The sequence below is a fragment of the Triturus cristatus genome, chromosome 1_2 (assembly GCF_964204655.1).
Source record: "Triturus cristatus chromosome 1_2, aTriCri1.1, whole genome shotgun sequence".
Taxonomy (NCBI): Eukaryota; Metazoa; Chordata; class Amphibia; order Caudata; family Salamandridae; genus Triturus; species Triturus cristatus.
Genome location: NC_140580.1, coordinates 579,830,271 through 579,855,561, shown reverse-complemented (window position 1 = coordinate 579,855,561; position 25,291 = coordinate 579,830,271). Strand labels below are relative to the sequence as shown.

The window sequence follows — 25,291 nt, the reverse complement described above, 5'->3', positions numbered from 1 at the left end:
CCTTAGAGCAGTCTCTCAGGTCTCCACAGGGCCTTAGGCGCCCTCTACTCCACTTACTGCCCTTTTTCTGATGTTCCGACGCCGCTGGAGTCGTGTCGACGCCGTGAGGCGGTTCCGGTTCGGTCTCGGCGGCCTCGGCACAATGTCAGTTCTTTGACGACGCCGGCAGGCGGTTCCGGTCCGATGTCGGTGGCCTCGGTTCGATCTCGACCTCCGATTCGACGGCGTCGGGCAGTCTCTTCACGATGTCGACTTCGGGCGGCTCCGGTCCGATGGCGCTCTCGGCTCCGATGACGTCGGCCGGCCTGGCCTCGATGTCGACTTCCGGCGACTCCGGGGTGCGATCCTCACCCCCGACCTCCGGTGCTCCTCCTCACAGGCTCCGGGCGACTCCGGAGTGCGATCCTCACTCCCGACCTCCGGTGCTCCTCTACCTCGGTCTCCGACGACTCCGGAGGGCGGACTTCACTCCTCCGATGACGCCGCTCGCTCGACCTCGGTTCACTTCCTCCTCGACCTCTGGTATTCCTCACGACCTCCGTCGGCGCCCTCTCACGACCTCAGGCGGCTCCGGGTACGACGTCTGCTACTTCAGTCAGCGCCGCTTCTCCACCTCGGGCTCCAGGTCTTCAGGCTACTCGACGCCGGACTCCAGGGAAACCAGTTCTCAGGTCAGAATCTTGCTGTTTTCTTGGTTCTAAGGCCTGTTCCTGCTGTCCAGGTCCTTAGGATAAGTTTCTTCTGTCTTCTTCCCACACAGGGCTATAGGCTGGGATCCATCAGTAGGGACAAGTATCAAGGGTGGGTTTATGGACCCCACTCCAGGCACAAGTTTCCACCCCTGCTGCTTCACTCCTTCCTCCTTCACTGTTGTGCTCCTCTCTCTTCACCAGTCAGGTGCCAACTGCCAGCTCCAACTGCCAACTGCCTCTCTTATCCTCCCAACATTCTAAACGGTCTCCAACTGTCACAGAGTTCTGGAATCTCCTGGAATGTTCTGGAAGGTGCTGGTAGGTTCCAGTGGATGCTGGTGATGTCACAGGTGGCCACCATCTTGTGCTCCAAGCCCTCAGACAGAAGTTTCAGGGGTAGCTAAAATGGCTCCCTGAATCTGCAGCAACACGAAAAAGTCTGGTGGTTCCCAAAAAGGAAAAATTCAAACAGGGTTTGAGGCAAAAGTGGGACAAAATAAATAATGATGAGGAGGGACCACCCAAAGGGCTGACAGGTCTAACACGCGTCCCCCCCAGCTGAAAGTGGGGAGAGCTACCCAACCCCTTGGGAGTTCTCATCACTAAGGCGGAAATACCTTGAGAGACCGTCTGCATTGGCGTGGTCCACTCCAGGCCGATGTTCCACCTGAAAGTCCATCCCCTGTAGGGAAATAGACCACCTCAACAACTTGGGATTCTCCCCCTTCATTTGCATCAGCCAACGAAGGGGTCGGTGGTCGGTCTGAACTAGGAAGTGCGAGCCAAACAGGTATGGCCGCAACTTCTTCAGAGCCCATACCACTGCAAAGGCTTCACGCTCTATTGCACTCCACTTCTGTTCCCTGGGAAGTAGTCTCCTGGATAGGAAGACCACGGGTTGATCCAGACCCTCTTCGTTGAGTTGCGATAACACTGCCCCAATGCCATGTTCTGATGCATCTGTCTGGACAATGAACTTCTTGGAAAAGTCTGGGGCCCTTAAGACCGGGGCCTCGCACATGGCTTTCTTCAATTTCTCAAAGGCTTGCTGACAAGCCTCCGTCCAGACTACCCGTCGAGGTTGTTTCTTGGACGTGAGCTCCGTGAGGGGGGCTACGATGGTACCGTACCCCTTCACGAAGCGGCGGTAATATCCCGTGAGGCCCAAAAATGCTCGGACCTCAGTCTGTGTCTTGGGGGGTTCCCAGGCCATGATGGCCTCGATCTTCGCCTGGAGGGGTTGCACCGTTCCCCTACCCACCAAGTGTCCAAGGTACACTACCGACCCCTGCCCGATCTGGCACTTGCTGGCCTTGATCGTCAATCCAGCTTGTCTCAGGGCCTGGAGAACAGCTTGCAGGTGACGCAAGTGATCCTCCCAGCTGTTACTGAAGACGGCTATGTCATCCAGATAAGCAGCAGAGAAACTCTCCATCCCGGTGAGGATCTGGTTTACCAGGCGCTGAAACGTGGCAGGTGCGTTCTTGAGCCCAAAGGGCATCACACAGAACTGGTAGTGGCCATTGGGCGTGGAGAAGGCTGACCTTTCCCTTGCTCCATCAGTCAAAGAGATCTGCCAGTACCCCGAAGTAAGGTCAAAGGTACTTAGATATTGGGCAGCTCCCAGCCGGTCAATTAATTCATCCGCCCTAGGGATCGGATGTGCATCAGTCTTTGTCACTGAATTCAGTCCCCGGTAGTCCACACAGAACCTCAGTTCTGGTTGGGCACCCGGTGGTGCAGCTTTCGGTACTAACCCCACCGGACTGGACCAGGGGCTGCTAGAAGGTTCAATCACTCCTAGCTCCAGCATCTTAGTGACTTCACTATGAATGCTGGCCTTCACCTTGTCTGACATCCGGTAGATCTTGGACTTCACAGGTGGGCTGTCTCCTGTGTCCACGTCATGGACGCACAGGTGAGTCCTACCCGGGACAAGGGAGAACAACGCAGAGTACTGCCCCAGGGCCTGGCGACAGTCCTCCTGCTGTTCAGGAGTTAGAGATGGGGAGAGAATCACTCCCTCCACCGACCCATCCTTTTCCTGAGACGCAAACAGATCAGGGAGAGGCTCGCTTTCCACGTCCTCTCCTCCGTCAGTCACCATCATCAAGATGACTTCGGGCCTCTCGTGGTGGGGTTTGAGGCGGTTGGCATGCAGCACCCGCAGGGGCTGACGAGGGGTCTTCAGGTCCACCAAGTAGGTAGCCTTACCCTTCTTCTCCAACACCTCAAAGGGTCCTGACCAGCGATCCTGGAGGGCACTAAGCTCTCCTGGTTCGATCACCCACACCTTCTGGCCAGGCTCCAACTCCACCGGGTGAGCGTTGTGGTCATACCACGCCTTCATTACTGCTTGGCTGGCTTCCAAGTTGTCAGAAGCTTGCTTCCACAACTTAGCCATTTGGCTCCGGAAGGCCAGCATGTAGCTCACCACATCCTGGGGGAGCTTTCTGGGAGTTCTTTCCCATCCGTCTCTCACCAGGTTAAGAGGTCCACGTACAGGGTGCCCATACAGAAGCTCGAAGGGGCTGAAGCCCACTCCCTTCTGTGGCACTTCCCTGTAGGAAAAAAGTAAACAGGGTAGGAGGACGTCCCATTTCCTCCGCAGGCTTTCAGGCAGACTTCTGATCATGCCTTTTAAGGTTTTGTTAAACCTTTCCACTAGACCATTTGTCTGGGGGTGGTAAGGAGTGGTGAACCGGTATGTCACTCCACACTCCTTCCACATCGCCCGCATATACGCTGACATGAAGTTGGTCCCCCTGTCGGACACAACTTCCTTGGGAAAACCCACTCGGGTAAAGATTCCCATCAGGGCCCTAGCCACAACAGGTGCTGTTATGGTCCTCAGAGGTATTGCCTCTGGGTACCGTGTGGCATGATCCACCAGAACCAGGATAAACCTGTGACCAGCTGATGTTGGCGGATCTAACGGACCCACAATGTCGATGCCCACCCTTTCAAAGGGGGTGCTAACGACAGGAAGTGGTTCCAGGGGAGCTTTCAGCTTCACCCCTGTTTTCCCACTGGCTTGGCAAGACACACATGTCCGGCAGTAGGTATCGGACGACACTTTCATCTGAGGCCAATAAAAGTGTGGGACAAGACGGGCGAAGGTCTTGTCTTGCCCCAGGTGTCCTGCCAATGGTATCTCGTGAGCCAACTCTAAAAGGAAGGCTCGATAACGTTGAGGAACTACCAAGGCTCGTGACGATCCGTGTAGGGGTGCCTTGGGTTCACTGTAGAGGAGGCCATCCTCCCAGTAAACACTGTAGTTCCCTTCAACGTTCCCTGCTGCCTGGGCTTCGGCCTGTCGCCTCAGCCCCTCAAGGGTAGGGCACTCCCTCTGGCCCTGGCAGAATTCCTCCCTGGACGGGCCTCCCTCCACGTGCCACTCGGCCGGGATGGGTAAGTCCTCCAGGTTGGTAACGTCCCCCTCCGCAGACTCCTGGCCCACCACCTCCGGTGGCCTATCCGTCCTACGGGGTGGAGACGCCGAGGCAGGCTCCTCCTGTCCTCGGTTCTTCCCTTGACTGGCAGCTGGCTGGGCCTTTGTTCCAGCCTCCAGCCGGAATGAACTCCCTCTTCGGGTAGTCTCGGACCTTGTGCTAACACAGGCCCAGTCAGGTGTACCCAGCATCTCGGTGTGAGTCCGGTATTCCACCTCCTTCCAAGCGTTGTGCTCCATGTCATTGCCCAGCAGACAATCGACTGGCACGGCAGGGCTTACGGCAACTCGAAGTGAACCTGCAACCCCCCCCCATTCAAAGGGAACCTCGGCCACGGGATAGTGGCCTGTTCTGCCGTCAGCCATCGCGGCTGGGTGGAGTACATCGGGAATTACCTGCTCTGGAGACACCAGTTGGCTACGCACCATAGTCATACTGGCTCCTGTGTCTCTCAGAGCCTCCCCTCTTTGGCCGTTGATGGTGACCCATTGCCCATACTTTGCGGTATTTGCGGGCACCTGGATCTTAGGAACCATCTCCCGTTCTCCCAGGGACACTAAAGTGACACCCGCCCACTCCCTTCCCTTAGTTAAGGGCATCTCCTCCCCGAGCACTACACTAGCTACTCCGGGGGTCTTTCCTCCAGTGGGAGGGGGTGATCGTTTCTGACACTTCGGGTCTCCTTTATAGTGTCCAACGCCACCGCACTCGTAGCAATGGACAACCCTTGGCTGCTGACTCTGGCCAGGATTAGGGTTTCTGGGTGGGTTAGCCTTAGAGGTGAATCCTGTTCCCTTCCCTTGGAAGTTATTTTGGGGGCCTTTGGAGAACTCCTTTTTCTTTTCCCCTCCCTCTTTCTTCTGGGGGGCGCCCTGTCCGGCCTTTTGAGTATCCCCTCCAGTCCCCCTTGTGGACACCCGGGTACTGGCCCAAATGTCCGCCTCCTCAGCAAGCTTCCGGGGGCTGGTCAGCTTGCTATCCACCAGGTGTTGCCGCAGTTCAGGGAAACATTTCTCGAGTAGGTGTTCCTTCAGTACCAGGTCAAACAGCTCCTCGTAGTTCCTTACTTCACTGCCCTGAATCCAACCTTCCAGTGCCTTCTTGGCATAGTCCAGGAAGTCCACCCAATTCTGTGTGCCCAGTTTGTGACTACCCCTGAACTTCTGTCTGTACTTTTCAGGTGTTAGTCCAAACTTTCTGATGAGCGCCAGTTTCATGGTGGGGTAGTGGGTCTGCTCATCCTCTTCGAGGCCCAATAAAGCATCCCTACCAGCTGGAGGCATGTACCTATACAATCCTCCTCCCCAATACTTCACTGGAACCCCATGGGCCCTCAACGAGACCTCAGAGGCTGCTAGCCACTTGGCGATGTCGTCACCCGCCCCATAGCTAGCTACTATGTCCTTTGGCAGGTAAGGTTTGGATTCCCTGGTGATTTCTTGGTCTTTGCTGCCACCATTAGGAACAGTTGGTGCCCCAATTCTTAGGATCTGAAGCTCTATCTCTTTCAGTCTTATCTCATGAGCCATCCTCTCTTTCTCCGTCTCATGAGCCAACCTCTGTTCCTCCTTCTCCTTCTCCAGCTTTGCTAAATCCCATGTGAGCTGTCTTTTCTCTCTCCGATCTGCTAACTCCACGCTGGATAAGCCCCCGCTAGAGACAGTGCTGCCCTTCCTAGAAAGTGTCCTGGGCCCTGCTGACAGGTTCCCCACCTCAGGTTGGTACATCTCAGCCCCCTCGGGGTCAGGCTCTCCATCCCTGTCTTCCTCCTCAGCCTTGCTTTCTCGGCGTGCCTCCCCCCAAGCCCTTAAGCTGGTTTGGAGTGCACCCTTCTTTGCTCCTGGGGGACAGTACACCCCCTCCCGCTGGCAAAACTCCCTGAGTTGGGCCACAGTGTACGTTTCTAAATCTTCTAGTACAAACTCCATCTTGCCCACTCAGGTTAGAGGACAGGTTTTTGTGCAGTAACTATGCAGGGGGGTACCTTTAATAATACCTCCTCCCACCACCAGAGTAAATTTGGAAAAAACAAAAACCCACAATTAGGAAGGCCGCTGTGAGAAAACTCCCGGTGTAGGCCTATGGACTACCCACAGTTATTGTTGAGTATATGTAGGCACAGCTCTATCCCACCACTGAACACCAATTTATGTTGGAAAACCACTCCCACACTAGAAGGGGTGGTGGTGGTCTTCCGGACACACACTGTGGTAGCTTGGCTCGAGTGGTCAGGAAACAGGCGCAGTGCTAAGCATACAATATACCCATACAATAACCATGCGTGCATCCGTTCCAAAAACGACTCTACACCGTAAAAATTATGAAAATATTCTTTCTTTATCTTTTTCTCTTAGTTGCTGATTGGAAAAATAAATAGGTCAATCACAATATACAAGTTTCAATTAGTGCAGGTCAAATAAATATTGGCTGTTTGATGAAATAAATAGGGGTGATCATAAATAACAGGGCATAAATACAAGTGCAATATATACAGACAATTAAATACTTTGAGGCAATAAATACTGTACCCATAAATATTGTACACCAACAAGTCCTGTGGACCTATAAATATAGTGCAGCAATAAATAGATAAAAATTCAATAAATACAGTATCCCCAATAAATAATTACAAGTATACAGCACCCCTCATATAATCAGATGACACTTCACTTCTTAAGGGCTGATATGGCCCAGGCACAGCTTGTAGGGTTGTGGAAGGCTTGAGGGGGGGCTACTCCCTGGCTGGGACAAGGCTGAGGCCTAATCTGAGGTAGATCCAAGGGGGGTATACCAGTGCCCTGGCTTTCTCTCTCCACACAACCTCTCTAGGTTAGTCCCAGTTCACCCCAGGCACAGTCAGGTGGGTTTCAGCACCTCCCTAGCCCCTTAGAGCAGTCTCTCAGGTCTCCACAGGGCCTTAGGCGCCCTCTACTCCACTTACTGCCCTTTTTCTGATGTTCCGACGCCGCTGGAGTCGTGTCGACGCCGTGAGGCGGTTCCGGTTCGGTCTCGGCGGCCTCGGCACAATGTCAGTTCTTTGACGACGCCGGCAGGCGGTTCCGGTCCGATGTCGGTGGCCTCGGTTCGATCTCGACCTCCGATTCGACGGCGTCGGGCAGTCTCTTCACGATGTCGACTTCGGGCGGCTCCGGTCCGATGGCGCTCTCGGCTCCGATGACGTCGGCCGGCCTGGCCTCGATGTCGACTTCCGGCGACTCCGGGGTGCGATCCTCACCCCCGACCTCCGGTGCTCCTCCTCACAGGCTCCGGGCGACTCCGGAGTGCGATCCTCACTCCCGACCTCCGGTGCTCCTCTACCTCGGTCTCCGACGACTCCGGAGGGCGGACTTCACTCCTCCGATGACGCCGCTCGCTCGACCTCGGTTCACTTCCTCCTCGACCTCTGGTATTCCTCACGACCTCCGTCGGCGCCCTCTCACGACCTCAGGCGGCTCCGGGTACGACGTCTGCTACTTCAGTCAGCGCCGCTTCTCCACCTCGGGCTCCAGGTCTTCAGGCTACTCGACGCCGGACTCCAGGGAAACCAGTTCTCAGGTCAGAATCTTGCTGTTTTCTTGGTTCTAAGGCCTGTTCCTGCTGTCCAGGTCCTTAGGATAAGTTTCTTCTGTCTTCTTCCCACACAGGGCTATAGGCTGGGATCCATCAGTAGGGACAAGTATCAAGGGTGGGTTTATGGACCCCACTCCAGGCACAAGTTTCCACCCCTGCTGCTTCACTCCTTCCTCCTTCACTGTTGTGCTCCTCTCTCTTCACCAGTCAGGTGCCAACTGCCAGCTCCAACTGCCAACTGCCTCTCTTATCCTCCCAACATTCTAAACGGTCTCCAACTGTCACAGAGTTCTGGAATCTCCTGGGATGTTCTGGAAGGTGCTGGTAGGTTCCAGTGGATGCTGGTGATGTCACAGGTGGCCACCATCTTGTGCTCCAAGCCCTCAGACAGAAGTTTCAGGGGTAGCTAAAATGGCTCCCTGAATCTGCAGCAACACGAAAAAGTCTGGTGGTTCCCAAAAAGGAAAAATTCAAACAGGGTTTGAGGCAAAAGTGGGACAAAATAAATAATGATGAGGAGGGACCACCCAAAGGGCTGACAGGTCTAACAGTCCCCATCTTGCAAACACCTATTTCCTCTTGTGATTAAAATGAGGACTGGAAAAAACAGAGATTTGGGAGTTGAAAGGGGTAATTTTCTGAAGCTTTAATACATGATCATCCACGGATTGTGGGACAAACTCAACAGGAATTTGATGCATGATGGTAAAACCATGAAGATGTTTCTCTTCTTTACAGGAAGCCAGTATAGATTCTGACATTGTATTTTCTATCACTTTTATAGCCAGATTTGTGCCATTTTTTAATTTACTCATTTATTTCTTGGTCACATTAGTAGTCTAGGTGTAAGTTCATTGTAGCACTTTAGACATCCCTTTACTTTTTGGGTAAAAAAGAAAGAATGGCGAGTAAGCATTGCATTTCATTTTAACAAGCCAACACCACTGAATTAACCTGAACTAGTAGCACATGTGTAGCATTAAATCACACACCCAGACCTTTGTAGATCTATTAGACACGTCTAACCGAAGACCTATTCCACAGCCTTAATGAGTCGTAACATGCCACCAAAAATAAGACTAGGTTGAATATTGGTGAGTTTGTGTATTGCTGCTGTCTCCCACTGTCACTTTTTTGGGGACGTTCTGTGAAAGTTTGTTGAGATTAGCTGGAGATACTACTATGCAATGCTCGGCATAGCCTTTGACTTTACTGTGCCCAATATGTTGGTTTAACTCCTCCGAACCATGAACTAGGAGCCTTTTTATGATTTATTTTTTTTATCCACTACTCTTTTTGCTGTTGCCATTAGTTGCAGTGTTTGTCTTATTTTGAGCCAAGAGCATTGCTCGTCCCTTTGAAAGATATCATCATGAACTATGCCTATAGTATCGTCTTGCTGTGTTTCCTTCATGCAAAATCCTGGGTTTGGAGTTTCAAAGCTTTCTCCAAGTGTGACTTTTACTACTACTATTACTTTAGAGAAAGCTGAACTCACTTATCCCAGAGGCCGAAAGACTGTAGCTAAATAAGTGTATCTGTGCACAAGTTGAGCCTAAGTTTTCGATCATTAATGTGATTTGGCCTGTCTGTATTTCAAAGTGCATTATCGTTTTTTTCCAAGGTATCTTTAACAGTCAAAACTAGAGTGTTTATTTAAGGTTGCGGTCTGGATTGTACTCCCAGCAGACAGCTCACTGGATGTGAATGATCTATGCAAGCGCTCCCAAGTTCGACTGATAGTTAAAAGCGCAGTAAAAAGCACAGTCTAGTTTCAGCTTATCTCAGAGATCAGATAACTCCAAGTCTGCTGCTAAACCTTTTTGGTTATCATTGTCCCCTTTTATGGTCTCTCATTTGCCACCAGAGATTTTGTATTTGCTATCTGGTGGGTGAGGTTTGCACAATTTCATACTGTTTTTTCATTTCATTGATATTTTACTTAATGGTGACTTAAGTTCTGATCAGTATGCTAACATTTTCAATAAAGCATGATGAGCAGAAACTAAAATTAGTTTGGGTCAGAGGTGGAGCTTTTCAAAAGTCTTGTTAGCCAAATACTCAATTCCTATTATGTAACCAATATAGAGTAATTTGAATCCTTAGATGAGGAATGTATGATTACTTAGATTAGATTCAGTCACAAGTTACAGAGTCAGTTCCATCTGGATGGTAGAAAAATAGCATTAACACAGACGGTCCTCACCGAGACCTAAGGTCCCGATCAATTCTGGTTGCCTTCCAGGAAAATCTGAAAATAAACCTAGTCAGAAATGTTCTTTCTGTCCCATGACGACACATAAAGGTACAGGGCCACACTGATTTTAGTTTGAACTCCACAGACTTCCCATCACAATAGAGTTGGATTTTTCATCCCCTGCATGGATGGATTGGACCCCACTGATCTTAGTTTGAACTCCACAGAGTCCTGGATCTGAACATCTACATAAGAGCTGTGAGTCCACATAGAATTAAAAAAAAGGACCTGTGTCAACTTTATAATTTGCAACCAACAACACACCCAGTGCTACGAAATGGCTATCGTCACAAGTTGTTGTGCAGCAAATAAATACAATGAAATCTAACCTACTCTTTATACCAAGAACTATGGATTTTGATTCTACTGAAAAATGTATCCACACTTGTGCAAAAGGTTCAACTAAACTAGCATTGACTCAGACTTTTACCAGTTTTAGGTTTATACATAACAAGCAGTTCTCACCTCAAACAGGTACTTTGGTCCTAGAAATAAAACATTGCTTCATTAGTTATGTATATTGCTATCTTAGAGTTGGAATTTCACTTTGAACTTGCCGAATGTGTGGTTAGAAGGACAGATTTATCTTTAAAAAGGGCACTGGACTCTTACCCACTCACTGGGTTATGATTCATCAAAGAATTGGTTTCTGCAGGCAGTCTTTTTTTTAAAAAAAATTCTGGTTATTGCGTTTTATTGTACAAGAACAAAAACAGAGCACCACATATCGATCAGCATTACATTAGGTTATCCATTCATGCAGTTAAACAGCAAGATAACACGTAGGTTAGGGTCACTTTCCCCCCAGAAGGGACCGCGCCAAGGCCATCAACAGGCAGTCTCTTGTTAACCGCAGTAAGTATACAATAAGTTTTGAAAGCCCTTTGCCTTTGTGTTTATTCAATGCCTGTAGTGGCCAGGTCGTGTATTACCTACTATGAAGTCAACAGGTTAATGTTTTGTTTTTCACCTACGACTAAATATTTTAAGAAGCTAGTAGAACCATTCATGTTTGTTCAAAATAAACTGACATGTTTGTAAGGATCTCCTAAACCTATGCATGTCTAGGGTATTCACCAGGGTATGACCCCCGTCTTGTCAACATTATTCTGATCCCTTCACCAAGTCTGCTGGAGGGAAAATTTGGTAAGGAAAATTAAATGTACAGACCTTGATGATAGTGTGCTCATGTTGTTCTTCTGTTCTTGTTTCCATAACCAACAAAAGCTAAAGAGCATGCCCTTTGGGAATGGGGTATGTTGACTAAATGCGGATGCTAAACTAGCTTATTGCACGGTATTTGCACAGTGGATTTACTTTGCTTAATCCCTCCAATAAGAACGGTCTGGAATTCTACATGTCCACGCCAGCAGATGTGTTTAAGGGATTTAATTGGTTTTGATAAAGTAAGTTTGTGACCTGATGAATGTGTCTTGCCTGGTCTGGCTTAGGAGATGAGTAGCATCATGTCAAGGTTCTAAAGATCCGAAGGATCCATATATAATTTTTTCTGTTTTCAATCATGTGTTAATCTTTCTCCTACCATTATGCAGTTTTAAGTGCTGATCCCTCTGTAAGTAACACTGCTGAGCACAGAAGGCTTACAATAAACTTAAGGACAAAGTGCTCATGCAATTTATGGTGAGTGCTTTTATGCTGCCTTTAGTAGCAAATTTTATGATGAAGCATGCACATTGTGTGGGTGAGAGTCCATCAGCATTATTAAGGTGAATCTTCCCTTCCAAACACCCAGACTCTAATTGAGAGAGCAACATACATCATTGAATGAAATTATGTGTTCTTCCTAGGTCAGAATACATGCTGAGTCCTATTGTTTGAGAAGATGTCTTACGGGCCCTTCATATTGTCTAACTCCCCATCTTGGTTACTCATTGCATTAAAAGCATACCAGTTTGTTGGTGACGAGGCTGGAAGGTTGATTGCATGGCTGGAGAGGAGAGAGCGAGCGAGTCGTGTGGTCCCGGTGATTGTGCGTGCTGATGGTGTGAGTGTTACGGATCCGAGGGAGATTGTTAGCTGCTTTGCGGACCATTTGCGGGACGTCTACTCTCCGGTCTCGGAGAGGCCAGAAGACGACTCTTGTCAATTGCTGCAAGATATTGCATTGCCGTGCCTTTCGGTCGATGATAAAGAACTGCTGGACGCGGCGCTTACAAACGATGAGATAGCATCGGCGATTCGCTCGGTCCGTTCAGGAAAGGCTCTCGGCCCTAACGGCCTTCCGATCGAGCTTTACAAGCTTTGTCCAGATAGGTTGGCACCACATCTCCGCGAGATGTTTCTTGCATCCCGAGAGGCCGGCGCCCTACCGCGTGATCAACGTCTAGCAACCATTGTGGTGCTCCATAAAGAGGGCAAGCCGCGTGATTGCTGTGCGTCTTATAGGCCCATCTCACTCCTAAACGCTGAACCTAAGATTCTCGCTAAAGTGCTCGCTAATCGTCTGATTAAAGTCATCGGTGACCTGGTACATCCGGATCAGTCTGGTTTTATTCCGCATCGCAACACCGCGCTGAACCTGCGGCGCCTCCATGGAGTCCTCTCGAGAGTTGACTCTATTCGGGAGCCTGCCATTTTGGCGTCACTGGACGCCACGATGGCGTTTGACACGCTGGAATGGCCGTATCTCTGGGCGGCGCTGGCTAGGTTTGGTTTTGGACCTGGGTTCATTGGATGGGTGAAGTTGTTATACGTGGAACCACTGGCGCAGGTGGTGGTGAATGGTAGAGTCTCTGCCCCCTTTTTGCTTGGCAGGGGCACGCGGCAGGGTTGCCCCCTGTCCCCGCTTCTTTTTGCTCTTGCGTTGGAGCCCCTGGCGGCGTGGCTCCGGTGGGAACCCTCCATGACGGGTATTCGGTGGACACCGACGTTTGAGGATCGCGTATCACTCTACGCAGATGATATTTTGCTCTATCTCACCTCCCCGCGGAAATCGTTGATAGTGCTATTTGATGTACTGAACTCCTTTGGTCGCAATTCAGGGCTTGTCATTAATTGGGTGAAATCCTGTGTTTATGTGCTGGTTGGCGACCCCCCCTCTTCTCCCGCGTGGCTGTCCAATTCAGATTTCACATTCTGGATTTAAATATCTAGGTATCCACGTGTCCCTCGATCCGGCGGTCCGTTATGTTCTGAATCTGTTGCCCCCGCTCCAGCGGCTGCGGGCCGATGTAGCTCGTTGGCGTAGGCTCCCGCTATCGCCGCTTGGCTGGGCAGCCTTATTCAAAATGATGTCTCTTCCACGCTTTCTGTATGCATTGCAGAATACGCTGGACGTGGTGCCCGCCCGATACTTTAGTGAGGTAGAGAGCTTACAGAGGCAGCTAGTTTGGGATGGGAGGCCGCGCATTGCTCTCGCTAAACTGACCCTACCGTGGTATGACGGTGGCATAGCTCTCCCTGATATTAGACGATATTATTGGGCGTCCCAGTTGGTGGCGGTGAATGATGGGACATACGGCCCGGCGGTGAACCCCGCGTACGAGATGGATAAGCTACTGTTGCCGGGCAGAGATTTCAATAGGGCGCTTTATTCTACGAAGGGAAGTACTAAATTGACCGGTCCTACGAAAAATGCGGTGCGCGCCTGGCACTGCGCCACCGCTGCTACGGGATGGACGGGCTGTCTGTCTTGTGCGACTCCACTGTATGCGTCGGATGCGTTGGGAGGTTTATGGCGTTCGAAAGGCTTTGAGAAGTGGGATTTGATCGGAATTAGTCGTGTGAGGGATCTTTGGACGAAGGGCGCTTTTAAATCGTTTGAAGCTCTTCAGACGGAATATAAACTGAGCGATAGGGAGTTCTTTCGTTATGCGCAGATGCGCCATGCGCTACTTTCCGCTTTCCCGAGTCCTGCAGCTATCCCCGAAGCCTCCCCGTTGGAAGATCGTTTGCTTGATGGTTACCTGCCAGATAGTACTATCTCCCTGATCTACAAAAAACTGATTAATACTCGAGCGGACCTCCTCACACATTTGCGAGAGGTCTGGGTCGCTGATGGCCTAGAGCTGGATGATGAGGACTGGGTCGCGGCCATAGCCTCACCGAGGGAGGTTGCTATACCGGCTCGCCTTCGATTTGTGCAGTTGAAGATACTACATAGGGTCTATGTCAACGGTCCCCGCTTGCTTCGCATGGGTTACACAGCTGATGGTTTATGTCGGCCGGGTTGCGGCTTGCTTGGTACTTTTCTTCATATTCTGTGGGAGTGCCCGAGGGTGATACGTTTCTGGACTGGTGTACATGCAGTGATGGAGGAGGTTACGGGTGTGGCGCTGCTCCCTGAGGCTCGGCGATGTGTGTTGAATGTATGGGAACCGACTGACTGCGATGTGGCACAAGAACGCTGGGTGACTTTGGGCAACATGATCGCTAAAAGGGACATTGCGCAGCTCTGGAGGTCCGGTCGGCCCCCCACAGTTACGAAATGGAAAGAAAACATGGATTGGTGCATGTTCCGAGAGAAGACGGTTATCTGAAAGAAACACGTTAGTTAGATTCCTCACCTTAGAATATCCCCAGGCGTCAGACTGGATCCGGAAGATTTTTCGTCAGCAATACCCCTTGCGCGTCGCTAGGCGTCGTCTGCGGCTCCGCGTCCGTCGTCGGCGTCGTGCGCCGGGATGACGTCGTCGGAGTACTTAGACGCCGCCCTCGCGCGCTGACGTCAGTTCTTCTTTTTTCCGCGCCAGTAAGCGCAGATCCGGGAGAGCTACCCCTTTTAGTCTTTTTTGACTAAATCTTTTTGATCATTTTTGATCCCTGTCTGTCGACATCTGGTGCCGGTAGGATGCCTGGGTTCAAGGCTTGTGAAGACTGTCATCGACTGATGTCGGTGACCGATCACCACCGCCGGTGCCTCTATTGCTTAGGCCTCGACCACGACGCGGAGTCGTGCAACGACTGTCAGGCCCTGACTTCGAAGGCTAGGCGGGAGCGGTCCCGCAAGCTTCTCGAGCTTCGCCACTCGGCTCCGCGTCGTGCGCGATCCCGGTCCAGGAGGAGGTCCAAGGATCGCTCGCGGAGCCCTAGCCGACGCCACCATCGATCGTCGGGCTCCAAGTCGTCGGGTAAGTCCAAACACTCAAAGAAGTCCAAGAGGCGACATCGCTCTTCGGACTCCCCTCGCCGGTCGCGCGACTCGGCCGAGGGTCCAAGTGGTTCCACCCCCGCGGCTCCGGCGGAGCCGCAGGTGCCGCGTCCGCCCCCATACCTTCCGGTCCCTGGGGCTGACGCGGCGCCGGCGGAGATCAGTGCCTTCCTCTCGGCCATGAGGAGCCTGGCCCCGCCGTCGACGCCCGCTGGCGCGCCTTCGGGCCCCGCGGGCTCGACTGGGCGACCTCGCGTGCCGGCGGCTCCGGCCCCGGCGCCGTCGACGACTCCGGTCTCGACGCCGCAGGTCCCCGCGGGGCCCATGCCTGGGCCCCAGTCGACGCCGGTTGACCTTGTCACTCCTCCACCGGCGCCGACGCCTGAACCACCGACGCCGTCGCCGGCGACGCCGACGCCGACGCCTGTGACGCCGACGCCCCAGTTTAGCCCTCATCCGGACCCGACGCCGGCACGGCGTCCGCCGACGCCGCATCCGACGCCGCTAGAGACCTACCATCTCTACAGTCCGGTTCCGATCATTCCTCCTGTTTATCAGGAATCGGAAGAAGGGGGCGACTGGGAGGGGTTCGAGGACCCTCTGGCTGTTCAGTCACAGCTTTCTCAGGACTGGGCAGATGAACTGGGGGAGGCCAGCGGGCTGGACACCTCACCAGACGCTGGATTCACTTCTCCTCCGACCGTGGCTTCGGAGGAGGGTGCAGCATTTTCTGTGGTGCTGCGCAAGGCGGCTGAGGCCCTTGGGCTCGAGTTGCCTGCCGTGGCTGTGAGGACCAACATCCTCACTGAGGTGCTTCAAACCTCAGCAAGCTCCACTGAGCCTCTGCTGCCGTTTAACGAGGCCCTCACTGACGTTCTGCAGGGCACCTGGTCCAAGCCCTCCACAGTTCCTCCTGTGGATAGGAACGTTGCCAGGCGCCACCGCCCTGCTCCGGGCGACCCCAGCTTCCTGTCCCAACACCCCACCCCCGAGAGTCTGGTTATCCAGGCCTCTACTTCCCAATCCTCCTTCCCGACCGCTCCGCCGGACCGGGATTCCAAGAGACTCGAGCAGTTTGGCAAGAAACTGTTCTCGTCCCTTAGTTTGGGCCTGCGGTCTTTAAATACCGCCTGTCTCTTGGACCGTTATTCCCATTCTCTGTGGGATACGGTGGAGGACGTGCTGCCCCTGTGTCCGGAGGAGGTCCGGACGCGTCTTTCCCAGGCTCTGGCCGATGGGAGGGATGCAGCACGGCACGCCATAAGATGTGGGCTTGACACCACGGACTCGCTAGGTCGGGCGATTTCCACCACGGTGGCGCTCCGCCGCCACGCCTGGATGCGGTCCACGTCCTTTTCCGGGGATGTCCAGAACACCCTCATGGACATGCCCTTTGATGGCACTCGCCTGTTTGGTGAGAAGGCGGACAGTGCGCTGAACCGCTTTAAGGACTCCCGGGCTACGGCCAAGTCCTTGGGCCTCTCGGCTCCGCGGGCGCACACCTCCGCTTTTCGCCCCTTTCGTGGCCAAGGAAGGGGCGCCTCCTCACGTCCGCAGAGCCACCAGCCGCAGAACCAACCTGCGCGCGGTCGCGGACGTGGCTTCCGCCGTGGCGGAAATGGAGGCCGACGTGGTCAGCCCACATCCACCCCGGCAGCATCCGCCTCAAAGCCTTCCTAGTCCGAGCTTTCAGGCCCATACCACGCCAGTGGGCGGCAGAGTTCGCCATCACCTGCTCCACTGGCGGTCCATAACATCGGACAGGTGGGTGCTGCAAATCGTCCGAAGGGGCTACTCCCTCCCCTTCGAGACGACCCCTCCAGCCATGCCACCACAACACCACCGTATCTCGGGGGATCATTTGGATCTTCTCCGCGAGGAAGTTTCGGCTCTCCTGGCCAAGGGGGCCGTCGAGCGCGTTCCGAGTCCAGAAGTAGGTCGTGGTTGTTATTCCCACTACTTTCTGGTTCCCAAGAAGGGCAAGGGGGGCCTGCGCCCTATCTTGGACCTCCGGAACGTCAATGCCTTCCTCCGAAAGGAAAGGTTCAAGATGCTAACGTTGGCTCAGGTTTTAGCTGCCCTAGACCCTGGAGACTGGATGGTAGCGTTGGACTTGCAGGACGCATATTTCCATATCCCCGTCCTGCCGGCCCACCGGCGTTACCTGCGGTTCACGGTGGGCCAAGAGCACTTTCAGTTTACCGTGCTCCCCTTCGGCCTCACCAGTGCCCCTCGGGTGTTCACGAAAGTGATGGCGGTGGTCGCAGCTCATCTGCGCAGATCAGGGGTCCCAGTCTTCCCCTATCTCGACGACTGGTTGTTGAAGGCGGGCTCGCCCCAGGCAGTCGTCTCCCACCTCCAGACTACGGCGGATCTCCTGCATTTGCTGGGGTTTTCCATCAACGTGCCGAAGTCACACTTGAGTCCCTCTCAGAAGCTCCTCTTCATCGGAGCGGTTCTCGATTCGGCGCAGTTCCGGGTCCATCCACCGGAACAGCGGGTCCGGGATATACAGGCCCTGATTCCCATCTTTCGGCCTCTATCCCGGGTTTCGGTCAGGCTAGTGTTGCGGCTTCTGGGGCTGATGGCCTCCTGCATCCTACTAGTGCATCACGCCAGGCGGCGCATGCGGGCTCTGCAGTGGGACCTGAAGTTTCAGTGGGCCCAGCATCACGGCAACCTGTCCGACCATGTCTTGATCTCGGAGGGCACTGCACAGCAGTTGCAGTGGTGGCTCACGGACCGCGAGTGGGTCAAGGGCAAGAGCCTCTCCCTTCCCCAACCGGAGCATGTCGTAGTGACGGATGCGTCCCTCCTGGGTTGGGGTGGCCATATGGGAGAGGCGGAGATCAGAGGCCTCTGGTCTCCGGCGGAGTCTCGTCTCCACATCAACCTGTTGGAGTTGAGAGCGATCCGGCTTGCACTGAAAGCCTTCCTTCCCTCTGTCAGGGGAAGTGTCGTGCAGGTGTTCACGGACAACACCACCGCCATGTGGTACTGCAACAAACAGGGCGGGGTGGGGTCGTGGACCCTTTGTCAGGAGGCTCTGCGCCTCTGGACATGGCTGGAACACCAGGGCGTCACCCTGGTGGTTCAACATCTGGCGGGCTCTCTGAACGCCAGAGCAGACGAACTCAGCCGCCGGTGCATGATGGATCACGAATGGCGTCTGAACTCCGAAGTGGTGCAAGGCCTCTTTCAGCAGTGGGGAGAGCCTTGGTTAGATCTATTCGCCACCGAAGAGAACGCGCAATGTCAGCAGTTCTGCGCGTTGGAATTTCCAAGGCGGCACTCGCTCGGCGACGCTTTTCGTCACGAGTGGAGTTGCGGTCTGTTGTACGCCTTTCCGCCTATACCACTTCTGCCCAGAGTGCTGAAGAAGATCAGGCGCGACCGGGCCCAAGTCATCTTGGTGGCTCCGGATTGGGCACGAAGATACTGGTATCCCGAGCTACTCAGTCTGTTGACCGATCCCCCGATACGTCTGCCCCTTCGGGAGGATCTTCTGTCGCAGCAGCAGGGGACGGTCCTCCACCCGAACCTGTCCAGCCTCCACCTCCATGCGTGGAGATTGAGCGGCGGCAGTTGATGCCATTTGACTTGCCTCCTGAAGTCTGTGATATCATTCTGGCAGCCAGGCGTCCCTCCACAAAGTCGGTATACGCCTGCCGGTGGAACAAATTTGTGGCATGGTGCACAGCAAAGGCTGTGGATCCCCTTTCCGCCCCTCTTTCTGAGGTTCTCCTCTTCCTTCTTTCTCTGGCCCGGCAGGGCTCTGCCCTGGGCACCCTGAAAGGTTATCTTGCTGCCATCTCCGCCTTCTTGCGGCTTCCTGATCAGCCTTCTCTTTTCAAGTCCCCTGTGGTTACACGCTTTCTCAAAGGCATTACACACACGTTCCCTCCTGTCCCTTTTGTAATGCCTCAGTGGGACTTGAATCTGGTATTGACCTTCCTGATGTGCGCTCCCTTCGAGCCTCTTCACAATTGCCCTCTTCGTCTTCTAACTCTAAAGACTGCTTTTCTGGTAGCCATCACCTCGGCTAGACGGGTGAGTGAGCTCCAGGCTTTATCTTCAAAGCCTCCTTTCCTATCTGTTCATCCGGACAAGGTTGTCCTTCGGCCTCGTCCCTCCTTTCTTCCTAAAGTGGTGACTCCTTTTCACCTTGGGCAGTCTGTCACCTTGCCCACCTTCTTTCCGCCTCCGCATCCTTCCAAAGAGGAAGAGAGGCTCCACCGTCTGGACCCAAAACGTGCGCTCTCCTTTTATCTGGACCGCACAAAACAGTTCCGGGTGGACGACCAGCTTTTTGTTGGGTACGTGGGCGCTAAGAAGGGGAAAGCTGTGCACAAACGAACCATCTCTCGGTGGGTCGTTTTGTGTATAAAAATCTGCTATTCCTTGGCTAAAAAGGACCCTCCTGTTGGGCTGCGCGCCCATTCTACTCGGGCCACGGCGGCTACTACTGCCTTGGGACGGGGAGTCCCTTTGCAGGACATCTGTCAGGCGGCGACGTGGGCTTCTCTACACACGTTTGCCAGGCATTATTGCCTTGACAGCCAAGTCCGGAGGGATGGCTTCTTTGGCCGTTCTGTCCTCCAGGACTTTCTGGTGTGATCTTGGTTCGCAGACCCACCACCGGGGATGGTATTGCTTGGGTATCTATTCTAAGGTGAGGAATCTAACTAACGTGTTTCTTTCAGATGAACAAGTTACTAACCTTCGGTAACGATGTATCTGTAAGAAACATTAGTTAGTTAGATTCCTCACCGACCCTCCCATCCTCCCCGTTCTGCGAACTGACATCTAGGGTTAAGGTTGTCCTTTCAGGCCCCTAGATTTTATTTTTGGCACCAGTGTCGGTCTTTGCATGGCTCTGCGTTCCTGGCGCGGAAGGCTATGTACAAGAACTGACGTCAGCGCGCGAGGGCGGCGTCTAAGTACTCCGACGACGTCATCCCGGCGCACGACGCCGACGACGGACGCGGAGCCGCAGACGACGCCTAGCGACGCGCAAGGGGTATTGCTGACGAAAAATCTTCCGGATCCAGTCTGACGCCTGGGGATATTCTAAGGTGAGGAATCTAACTAACTAATGTTTCTTACAGATACATCGTTACCGAAGGTTAGTAACTTGTTCTACGTGGCCAGAGGCAAACCTAGGGCATGGAGTAAGATGTGGGGTCCCTGGAATTCCTATCGGGGGAATATCTGCGCCCCCCCCTTGGTGGTCGCACCAGACGTAACGATGTCCCCTTGACTTTGATGTTCCTGGTCGTTTTGCGGGATTGATGACCGATCCTCTCCCGGCCCCCCCTGCCCCTTTTTCACACGAATAACTGTGTAATTGGCTGCGTTGTCGCTGTTGTCCCCCGCCCATGTGAGAGCAAGTCCCTGTTAATGGAGTTCCTTTGCCTGGTTTAAGTTTCTTTTTGTGGTTTTTTCTTTACAAATAGTTAATAAGAAACCTTTCGGTAGTGCTATGTTCAGCTGTGGGCGGCTGCAGCCGTTATGCGTGCGGCTCGCTCCGGCTCTTATGACTGCTGTATTATTGTCTTCCTCCCTTTTCTCTACATTAGCGGCCGGCCCATGCGGTTGTAGGTCCATGACTGTGAATATTTGATGTGTAAATAAAGGTTTTCAAAAAAAAAAAAAAAGCATACCAGTTATTGACTGTTAACTTGCATGTTATGCCCTTTGGGCTATTAGCAGTAATGGTAAATGCTTCATCATTAATACAGTAATGTTCTAACAAATTCATTTGTTATTTTCTAGATCTATGTTATCGACAGTGCAGATAGAAAAAGATTTGAAGAAACGGGTCAGGTTTGTACTTTTTTCCATTTTACACTCTGACATGTTTTAAAGAAAATGAGCAATTGTGGTTATAAGATTTACTGAGATCTAGTAGAACCCTACAACTGAAAATGCCATTTTGGTCTACCCAGCCACCATTGCATGTTTGTTCCATATCTGTTTTCATTAGACCAGAGTCCCATTTACCATCTAGTTTATTCTGTGGTAGAAAATTGCAACCACGTGGCACCCTAAGACCAATGCCTGGTTCTGATTTCTCAGTCTTCTAGCAATGTTGGTCACACGCCAGCGAGGGATGATCTTCCAGGCTTAAGAGTCCACCGCCCAAGCCTCTCCCTCTAAAAGGTTTTTTGTAGGGGAGCTGCACACAAATGCTAACACTGGTACCAGAGACTGTGAAATCTGTATCCAGTTTGGTTGTACTACTGGATGATCGCAAAAACCATGAAAGACTTCTTTTCTGAGGATCCAGAGTGCTCATAAGAGTTTGAGGGTCCACCAAAGCCTGCTCTGGTCACCAAGTCAAAGGTTATGCAATAGGCGCACAAGATTGTATAGAAACCACTCGCTGAGCCTGCAGTTCCAAAGTTGTTATATAATATGTTTGAGAGACAGACTGGTCTGTTTTCGTGAACTTGAAGAAACCTCTTGCCAGTGCTCAGTCTATTATGATGATGTCTGTTTTCCTAAACAGTGAAGTTTCATCCTCTCTTTTGGCAAATGAAAAAAATGTCTGAAACCCAAGGGGGAAAAAATATGTTAGCAATCATTATGCGAGGATGGTGCCCAGCAAAAGTATACATTTTTATAAATAAACTTGTCAAAGAATTAGCTGAACAAAAAATGCTTTTGTCGCTGGACCTTTCTGAAACCATTGCCAGGAACTGCATACTTACTGGCAAACATGGCCAGCGTCTTCAAACTTAAACCGATGGCCCAGAAAAAAGTCATTTACCTCAATTTCTATGGAAAGAACCTGTTTGACTCCTCTGCCAATAAAGTTCTCCAGGAGTACAAGATGGGTACTGCACAGCTAAAATCATGGAGTTCCATCCAAGCTTTGCTTGCCAACTTGTCCTTTATCCAGTCAGTAAAGGTTTTGCAGTCTTTTCAGTACCACTTCAAACCTCTGTGAGCTGCTTCCTTTTCCTTTATAATGGTCTACTGTTCTAAGTTGAAGCACCTCAGGACCACAATTTGGCTCCTCCGTTCTATACTGTGGCTAAGAAGTCAAAGTACATTTCTTGTGGCTCTATTATTGTCCTCTATTTACGAGGGTCATTTTGCCATCACCACTGTAACAAGTGCTTCTCTGATGCAGTGTCCCTCTCATTGATGGTGGTTAGGTTTGCTCAACACCTTCCCATCTGCCTCCTTAAAGGCCACCTTTATCCTAGTCTGCATCCTAGGAAACTCTGCAGATGGTCACAAAGTTTCTCCTTTTAAGAGCATTAGAGCCAATTCTGCTCTCCTTCGGTGGCAGGATATTACTGTATTAAGTCTATGTAAGAAAAAAGTAGAGTGGCCCAACTCCACCATGTATCAGTAACATCTCAACTAGCTTTCTGCTGCAAATGTTGAAGATTCAGACTTTGGCGATGGTCCTTGGACCTCTCCTGAATAAGTGGCTGTGTTGAACTTATCTACTGAATGCTTATTTATATACATAGTAATTCTGTATTGCGCCTACAAGCCCATTAGCATCTGAGTGCTGTACATAGAACAAACAACAGGGTATCAAACGTCAGGAGCAATCTTGGGAATTCAGATCATATGTTCAAATATACAAAAACATGGGGAATTACAATACTGATAACGCAGGACACAGGCATAATTGCATTAGAACAGGAACATCCAATGTTGCAGTGCATAAAATAAATACCTTGATAAGATTCATCATGATCTAGAAGGAACGTGTATACTCAATACCAGAAAAGTCCTATACATTCTCAAGCAGCCACAAGACCAGCTTTTAGCAAATTCATCAAATAGAGTTTGTGATCTTTCAAGAGAGCAGTCCTGAGCTGGAAACTAAAAGGACCAAGAAAAAGGAGGTTGGGAAACCGTTTTTTCTCCTCTTCTTTTGCAGGATGGGAGGAAGGGATTGGTGTGGATGAACGAGGATATGGGGGGTGGAGGTGGGGGGTAATAGAGTTCCAAACCATAATGCATACCCAGAGATAGGTTGTCTCAGGTTCCTTCTTTTGTTGAAGACTGGGATCTCAAGAATAAAAGTGTCAGCACTGTATAGTTGGCGAGTACCCCCAGAAAGCTTCAGCTTCCTGGCCAAGTTGTGAGCAAGATTAGATTGCAGGAATTTGTGTACTAGGCATTCTAGCTTGTAGATATCTCTGCTCTCTGTAGAGAGCCTGGGCAGGGTGATTAAAATAGAAGTGATGTGATCAAAGCAATGAGATCCAGTGGTCAGTCTTACTGCAGCGTGGACTATAACTTTAAGGGGCTGAGGGATGCAAAATATTTTTGGGGAATGCCAATGAAAATGCAATGCCATACTGATTGACTTGAATACTTCCTATCCTGTTTTGGCAAAGTGTTCAATCCTGCTGATAAATCCAAAGTGGTAATTAGCCTTTTTACCGAAGACATTAATGGGTATGTAAAGGTTGATGCCGCTATCTAAAAGAGATTTAAAACTTTTAATGATACGTCGTGACTGCAGCATGGGAATATTTTACAAAAATTGATTGCATCATATGTTTCGGAAGCTCACATTGAACAATAACTCTAGGAAACCATACCAAATGTTCCTGTCAGCATATTGAAGCTTTAAATGTCAGATGCCGTGAGGCCTGCAGCACATCACATATTTATTTCCTAGAATTCGACCCTCTCTGTCTGAAACAAATGCACTCTGATCATCAGAGGTCACAGAACCAGTTATTACTTTCGTTCTTTAGGCCAAAATTGTCAGACTGTTAGCCCCCTTTTAATAATTAAGATTTGAGCTTTATTTTTAGATCAAAGCCCTGCTTTTGTGATTTATTACCTTACAAGGTATTTCTGATACCTTTCTTCATATGTTAGCAGTTTAACATTAACCTGCGTGTTCAACTTTTGTTATGTAACTTTCCTAGTGGTAAAGTTTATTGCGGTGCACATTATGGGCCCCATTACGATGGCGGGCGAACAAAGTCCGCCCACCACCGTAACGGTAAATGGGACCGACCGCCAGAGGTGCGGCGGTCCTGCTAGGCCCATTAGGATGCTACCCCCACCCTGGTGGTCGCATCCCGCATGTTTTACACTAAAGCGGGCGGTGCTGTAAGCAGCACCCGCTGCAATGCAAAAGATGCATGTTGTGCATTGGCATGCACAACGTGACCAGCACAGCGCGGTGCCTGCCACCTTGTGTAGGCCAATGTAGGGGTACTCCCCAAGTGCATCCCCCCCCCCCCCCCGGGGGCCGCAACAGGTCTCCAAAGTGTTCACCGCATGCCTTTCCATGGTGGAGTCTCCGCCATGGAAAGGTATCCCACGCAGGCACTGCCACCATATTGTATGCCTTTTCCGCCCGGCCGGCAATCCGAGCGGCGGACGGTCTTTTCATCCGCCGCGGTACCCCTCGCTGTACTAATATGGCGGGGGGGTGCAACAGGGACATTTGGCAGGCGGTGGCCACCGCCGGCCCGGCGGTGGCGATCTGCCCGTTATCCTAATGGGCCCCTCTGTTTGTAAATCTTTTGGACTTGAGCTGTGTTTTCTTTGACCAAAAAGTGTGTTGGTCTGATGCTCCCTCTTCTCCCGATAGTCAATGTCATAATTTTTTTTCAAACTAAATTTTACAATATTTCTTCGTTTCTACCTTTCTACAGAAAAACATCATGCATAGTTTTGTTGCTGAAAGGCAAAACACTAGAAATAACGACGTAAAATTTGATGTTATATAAAGCTTTGTTTATTCTTGTGCACCCTTAATAGTTTCATGGCTGATTTCATCCACATTAGGGCTCATATGTTATTGATTATAGAACCTGGATATATATATATAAAGAGCTGGTTTGCACTTGTTAGACGCTATTAATAGGTCCTCATTTTAAAGTTTTTGTAAAGTCTCTTCTTCAGCTTTAGCACATTATGGCCAGTGGGTCTAATGAAATTCACAATTTTATACATTCTTGATCCAAATAAACATGCTTTTCAATATGAGGCAGATCAGTTCTGAGTGAATGTAGTTTTGTAATTGCAAAAAAAGGTGAATATTTGAGTACAAGGTGTCAGGAAAAGTTAGTATGTCCTCTTCTTGGCTTCACCTTATGACTATCCCATTTTAGAAAAATGTCTCTTACAATCATCATACCCTCCGCCAAAATCCTAACTCCTTGCAGATGAACCGTATTGTAAGATCTTGCTTTTCTTTCTGGTCTCGGAACAT

At 51.2% G+C, this 25,291-nt stretch overlaps 1 protein-coding gene across 1 annotated transcript in view; it reads left to right on the top strand.

Annotated features, from left to right (window-relative positions):
• ARL3 (ARF like GTPase 3) overlaps positions 1-25,291 on the top strand; it is a 215,777-nt gene that overhangs the window by 91,328 nt on the left and 99,158 nt on the right. The window contains exon 4 of the mRNA XM_085606551.1: positions 20,857-20,907. Within this exon, the coding sequence (XP_085462677.1) occupies positions 20,857-20,907 (51 nt within the window). The remainder of the gene's footprint in view (positions 1-20,856; positions 20,908-25,291) is intronic.